Genomic DNA, 6,977 nt, shown 5'->3' with positions numbered 1-6,977 from the left:
GTTCGGACGTGATCAGATTTGTCCAAATGAGGGGGTCGAATAACCTGCTCCATTTCCTGTCCGTGCTTCACAGGTTCGATATCTCGCTGCTTGGATGATGAGAGAGCTTTTGGTCCTTGCTGCTAGCTTTAATTGCGCTCTTTCTGGGGAGTGCTTAGCTTGGCTTAAGGATGAGACATGGGTTGGGCCATCCTTGGTGGGAAAAAGTTATGAGAGTGTAGGCAAGAGGCAGAGGATCACTACCTGACTTATCTGTGGCTCTAGTTTATTACTTTGACTTTTCTTTTCAAGTTTTATAATGTAAAAGGAACTTTGATTTAACCTAAGAGTTGGATGGTGTACTTGTTTTGAAATCATGTATTTAAAGTTGTGAGTACTATAAATTTTCCTTTTTGGTCCAAAGAATGGTTTGTTTTTGCAGAAAGGAAAATTTTGAGAAAATCAACTTCATTAAAACCTTTCAAAACAAATTTTCGCAAGCGGTCAAATAAATTGATACCCACAAAATCAATCCTCAAGACGTACAACCCTAAATCAAGAGAATCATGATTGCCCACAATTGTATTCACCTTCACTATTATTTTGCCCCTTGCTTTATCTTACAACTGGATCTTTGGTCGAAATGGAGGTAAAACAATCAAGTCAACTGATGGTAAGATAGACTGATCAAACAATGGATAGGATAGTTGAGTTAAAAATGATTAGGGCCGAACTTTGATATGAAGTTGCATATGTATCCCAAAGATGGGAATCAGGCCTTGCGTAGTTAACGGTTAAGGTTCACTCGGGTATTAACTCTCTCCTTTTGTGCTCTAACTTTTGCCAAAGCCGCCCTTTTGGTTTTTCAACCTTGCGAGCTCTATTTTTCTTTATTTCCAATTTTTTACGCTCTAACTTTTGCATAGGTCGGCCTTTCGAGTTTTTGGCCTAGGGTCATAGATAGGGGCTCGATTGTCTTCAAGTACCATATCACCCTCTTTCAGATTCCTAGACTTGACTTTTTTGTTGAATGCCCTAGCAATACTGTGCTAATATCCCTGGATGTGATATAATGCCTTCAATCTCCTTTCATTAAACAACATCAACTCTTCAAATCTATTATGTTGCGAATCTGCCTCTGCTATCTGATATTTGGCCATGATTCTCAGTGACGGCACCTCAATTTCGATTTGGAATGCAACTTCCATTCCATATACCAAAGAGTAAGGGGTTGCCCCTGTAGAAGTTCGGATTGATGTTCTATAACCCCAAAGTGCAAAAGGCAATTTGTCTGGCCAATCCTTGTACGTTTCCACCATTTTTCGTAGAATATTCTTAACGTTCTTGTTTGCGGCTTCAACGGCTCTGGTCTGTGGCCTATATGTTGATTACTTGTGAAAAGCCACATTGTACTTCTCAAGTAAATCTACTACCTCCTTTTTGAAGTGTAAGCCATTGTCCGATATTATTTCATTCAGCACCCCTATCTGCAAATGATGTTATTCTTAATGAACTTGGCCACATGTGAAGCTTTCAACACGAAATATGATTGCGCTTCTATCCACATGGTGAAGTAGTCAATTGCCACTAAAATGAACTCATGTCCATTTAAGCCCTTCGGCGAGACTGCTCCGATGACGTCTATTGTCTAGACTGAGAAAGGCCATGGTAAAGTCATATTGTAGAGCTTCGACGGCGGAATATTTATGCGATTAGCATGGATTTGACACTTGTGGTATTGCCAAACAAAGTTGACACAATCGTTCTCTATGGTTGACCAATAGTAGCCTTGCCTGAGGATCTTCCTAGCTAGCATCACACCATTCATGTGTGCTCTACACTCTCCTCTGTGAGTGGCTTCCATAAGACGCTTCGACTCTTCCTCTTCCGCACAGAGTTTGTGCATTCCCAGATGCCCTCTTTTGTACAACTTACTTCCGTATATGATGAATTGAACGGCTAGACATCGTATTTCTCTTTTATCCTTGGCATTTGCCCCTTGTGGATACATGTCCTTCTCCAGGAAATTCCAAATGTCATGATACCAAGGATTCTTATCCTGAACCTCGTCTATTGTGGCTATTGTCTCATGAGCGGGTGCATACTTTTGTTCAATAATGATCAAACACATCTTAATCCCAATTGATATGTCTACCATAGAGGATAGAGTTACCAATGCATCAACAAATCGATTGTTCTCTCTTTAACAAATGTGTCAATGTCAGTTTTTCGAACCTTGGAATCAAAATGTCCAAGGTCTGGTGATAAACTTTCATTTTCTCTTCTTTGACCTTCCAATCTCCATTGGCTTGAGAAACAACTAGGTTCGAATCTCTGATGACGTCCAACCTTATTGCCCCTAGTTCTAGGACAACTTCTAATCCAGCAATACACACCTCATACTCTACTTCGTTGTTGGATACTCTGAACTGAAGGTTTAAAGCTTGGGGTATATGGGAATCATCAGGCACTATAAGCAACATGCCTATTCCATAACCGTATTGGTTAGCTGCTCCATCAAAGTACATTTTCCATACCTCCTCTTCTACTTGTAGAATCTCCTCATCTGGGAATATGAGCTCTATTTCTTCCTCTCTCTCCACTGGGTGGCCTGCCAGAAATTCTACTACAGCCTTTCCTTTGACCGACTTGCAAATGACATACTTGAGGTTGAATTCGGAGAGAAGAAGCAACCAACGAGCTAGCCTACCCATAAGTGCCAGTTTCTCAAAGAGATATTTAATAGGATCCAATCTCGTAACCAGAATTACTGAATGGGCAAACAGGTAGTGTCTCAACTTCCTAGTGGCCCAAACCAAAGCTAAACAAGCCTTCTCTAGAGGAGTGTAAAGGGTCTCATAATCCAACATCTTTTTATTCAGATAGTAAATAGCCTTTTCCACCTTTGCTTCTGACTCTTGTGCGAGCATGTATCCCATAGTTGACTTTGTCACTTATAGATACATGATCAGTGGCTTTCCTGGCTTTGGTGGCTACAATACAGGTGGATTCTGAAGATACTGCTTCACTTGTTTAAAGGTGAACTGACATCGATCGTCCTATTGGAATTTTTCCCCCCTTTTCAAGAGACCAAATAGTGGTTCACAAGTCAAGGTTAATTTAAAGATAAACTGTCTTATGAATTGCAGGCTCCCCATAAAGTCGTGCACCTCATTTTCAGTCCTTTGGGGTGGCATTTATAAGATGGCCTTGATATTGGATGGATCTACTTTAATTCCCCTTTGTGTAATTAGAAAACCTAACATTTTCCCCGCAGTCACTCAAAAAGTGTATTTATGTGGATTCAACCTCAACCTGTACTCCCTGATCTTTTCAAAGAACTTCTTCAGCCTGATGTAGTTGCCTTCTCGTTCTTTGGATTTCACAATCATATCATCCACACACACCTCAAATTCTTTATGGATCATGTCGTGTAGTATTGTGATTGCAGCCCTCTGATACATAACCCTGGCATTCTTCAGCCTGAATGGCATGACCTTATAGCAGTAGGTACCCCATGGCGTAGTGAGCGTAGTCTTTTCCCAATCCTCTTGTGCCATCAAGATCTGGTTGTACCCTGAAAACACATCCATGAATGACAACAACACATGACTAGCGGTGAAGTCTACCAACTCATCAATGTACGACAACGGAAAGTCGTCCTTAGGACTAGCCTTATTCAAATCCCAGAAGTCAACAAAAACTCTAATTCTGCCGTCATTCTTCAGAATTGGAACGTTGTTGGCCAACCAAGTCGGATACTATCAAGAATCCAGCATTGATCTGCTTAGTGACTTCCTCTTTAATTTTCAATGCCTAATCTGGACAAATTCTGTGAAGTTTCTGCTTGACTAGTCAGGTCTCGAGATCAAAAAGGATCCTGTGCTATACAATCTTAGGATCGATTCCAGTCATGTCTTCGTAGGACCACGCAAAAACATCTTTGAAATCTTTTAACAAAGCGATTAACCGCTCGCGTTCCTCTGAAGACAACGTGGAACCAATCTGGACTAAGCGTGAATGTTTCTCAATACCGACGTTAATTGAAATGATCTCGTCCATGCAAGGCCTAGCATGCGTCTTCTCCTCTTAGTTAATCAAATTTTTTAAAGCCCGAGGAATTTCTTCCTCTTCATTTAGGTCAAATTTTGAAAATCATTATCAGTACAGCAAACTAAAGGCACAGAAAAGTAAGCGAAGTCCATTACATTGGTATTGATAAAATCAGGGTCCACAATTACAGTTGACTCAAAAGAAAATCTAGCAGATGACCTGGACAGGACTTTGGCACCCAAGTTACCACCCCCAGAAGTGCCAGACTCCGACTCACCAGACTGACTTGAATCTGACTCCGACTCAATAGACTTAGACTCATTTGAGTCAGGCTCATCATCTGACTTAGAACTTGCAACAAAACCCTTTTCTAGTTGCCAAGTGAGGCCCAACGCCCTCGATACATCCAAAATGAAACTAGTAGAGTCCACAACCGGTTCATCCCCAATCATAGAAACAGTAATGGTATCCCCAAAGATCTCAGTACCGGTCTCAAGATCTATCAAAAGATCAGCCAATGCTGCCCCCACTTCAGTATCACTGCTATCTAAATCACCATCTTTACTCTGGCCGATGTTGATACTTGGATTGACCACTCTTCGTCACTGTCTTGAATCTGATGATCAAAGAAGATTTCAAATCTCGAGAAATGTTTTTTTTGTTAAGGAATTGACCCAAGGCTCATGAAAGTCACAAAAGGGGAAATCCGCTTGTTCTCTAATGAAACGCCCATTCAAAGTTCCCCTGATTGGCCTGTGAACTAGTTCGTAGTGTTTCTCGGCTCTCTTAGCCTTAGCCCTTTCTCTCATCTCTTCCTCTTTTCTTCTCCAGTCTTCCATGGTAGGTATATAGCCCAACCCAAAAGCGTGTGGATTGTGTGGTACATCAACTGGCACATAAACACTTTTTCTTCCACTCCTTCCGAGTCCCATCCCGAGAATATGCCTCAGTTTATTCATGCAATAAATAGACTAGGCACTAACATACATACCCTCATCCTCAGCCAAGATAGTCTGCACCAGATGAACTTCTACTAGAGTGAAACCTGAGAGAAACACATCTTTGTAGCTCTCCTTTTTCGCGCCCCATTTCGGAAGGTTTGAAAGAAAGCCCTACAATTCAGACTCCCGTGGTTCTGAATCTAATCTCACAAGTGTAATAAGAAATTGATAAACACTAAAGAGTGCAAATTCGACAAATCTTTTGAAAAATTGATTTAAGGATAAAAAATGCCAAAAATGGACTGCTTTGCCAGATACAGAGTCGCCACCAAAATATTTTATTTTGGAGAAATTTAGGAAACCCATGACTCGTGCCAAAGGCCACGTGTCCGTCATCACCAAAGTTGCCTCGGTTCGGGAACTTGGGTACAAGAGGGGAAGGTCATGAATTGAGCACCCCCGCTCGCCCAATCAAACATCCGCCTCTACTAATCATGATATGAATTTTATCAACATTATGTGTTCATATTCCAGTTATTAGGCTAGCTTTACTATGTGCTACGTGCGTACAAGTATAGACTAGTTTGCTCAAATTGGGACAATTCAAATCATGTTTGTTTACAAAAAGGGTTTGAATTTGCCACCTCAAGTGGCCTTAAAGTTTACGAATTTGCCACTCAACAAAGTGGGCTTAAAACTCTGAATTTGTCACTAGACATAGTGGGCTTAAAATGCACATTCGTTGAATCGTTCCACTTTAAACAACAAGCCTTCATCCACAAGCATTCAAATATTTTAACAAGTAAGCATTTCGCCTTGTGGAAAACATGCTAGTCATGGAAACACTCACAAACATGCAAGTATGGCAAAGCACTAAAAATTCACATAGTACTCCAAGCCAAAAAGATATGAATTAGAAAAATGCATGTTCTTAACTATACAAAATGTCTAATGCAACACATGCAATATGCAACTGAAATAGGCTCGGCTACTAAGCATGGCATATGATTCAACTAAAGAGATGTGTTTTAAGCACGTATTCAATGAAGTATTGAAATGACAATGCAGTTTGAATGATGTGCCAAGCCTCGGTGTATGCAAGACAAAATGAATGTATGCAAGCATAAGGTATGCTAATTGAAACATGTCCATAATCTAGCCATCATAAGCGATTAAGTAAAAGGGAGAAAGACGTGGGGTTGAAAAACATACACATTATTACATTACGCTCTCACGAAGGAGAGTCCGAATGAATAGCTAAGCTAAGCTAATCTAAGCTAATTAAGCTAATTATTACAAACCGAATAAATAGCTAAACTAATTAACTACTTATTACAACAACAAATGAATTACTTAGCTCACTAAATAATTACAACACAAATGTAAGTAAACTACGTAGTTAAACTAAACATCTAACTACTCTGCCTCGAGAAACGAAGGATGCACATGCTTGGTTTCCCCCGAAAGGACCTCCGCTTTGCTCTCGGAAGCCTTTGTTTGCACAGCTGAACACTTCCAAAACCATTCTGCTCCCCCTTACCAATTCTCTGCTGATATTTGCATCAGTGGCCAGCCGACCACTAGAAAAGACTGTTGGCTACCTGCCAACCATGGAAGTGGCCTACCGGCCATCAATAGTGCTCTGCCGGCCACCGGCCGGCCATGGATGGTGGCTTGCCGGCCACTGATGCACTGAATCATCATGCTGCAACTGAGGAAAAACGGAGCAAAGAAAGGGTATTTCCAAGGATTATCGGCACAATTCACCTCTCCTTTTCATGAACAAATCCAAGGAGTTGTGAACTCAAGCCACAAACCACCAACTCAAGCAATTTCATTGCATGATGGCTTGTGATTCAAGAAGTGCAACTTTAATAAATGCAAAATGAGACACAAACCTCCTCCCTTTCATAAAAGATCAAGGGAAGGAGTTCACCTTGGAGACTTGGATCATTTTATCACTAACAAGTATGAAATTCCAAGTTCCATATGTTCAATTAACGT

At 40.8% G+C, this 6,977-nt stretch overlaps 1 protein-coding gene across 1 annotated transcript; it reads right to left on the bottom strand.

Moving 5' to 3' along the window:
* Window positions 1-1,028: 1,028 nt before the first annotated feature.
* Window positions 1,029-2,918, bottom strand: LOC145813028 (uncharacterized). Its single transcript, XM_082908289.1, has 4 exons — window positions 2,742-2,918; window positions 2,329-2,627; window positions 1,773-2,180; window positions 1,029-1,356 (listed from the first exon to the last, which is right to left on the bottom strand). The coding sequence occupies exons 1-4, from the start codon at window positions 2,916-2,918 to the stop codon at window positions 1,029-1,031; spliced, it is 1,212 nt and encodes a 403-aa protein (XP_082764415.1).
* Window positions 2,919-6,977: the final 4,059 nt, after the last annotated feature.

Source organism: Camellia sinensis, chromosome 15, assembly GCF_055761805.1.
Source record: "Camellia sinensis isolate YWXY chromosome 15, ASM5576180v1, whole genome shotgun sequence".
NCBI classification, from domain to species: Eukaryota; Viridiplantae; Streptophyta; class Magnoliopsida; order Ericales; family Theaceae; genus Camellia; species Camellia sinensis.
The sequence above is the reverse complement of the archived record's forward strand: the minus strand, read 5'-3'. Positions and strand labels throughout refer to the sequence as shown.

Coding starts and splice junctions, on each gene's coding strand:
- LOC145813028 (XM_082908289.1), bottom strand. CDS start 2,918: ATGGGATACATGCTCGCACAAGAGTCAGAAGCAAAGGTGGAAAAGGCT. Junction 2,181..2,328: donor CTAGAACTAGGGGCAATAAG/GTTGGACGTCAT, acceptor CATTTGTTAAAG/AGAGAACAATCGATTTGTTG. Junction 1,357..1,772: donor CTAGCTAGGAAGATCCTCAG/GCAAGGCTACTA, acceptor ATCAACATATAG/GCCACAGACCAGAGCCGTTG.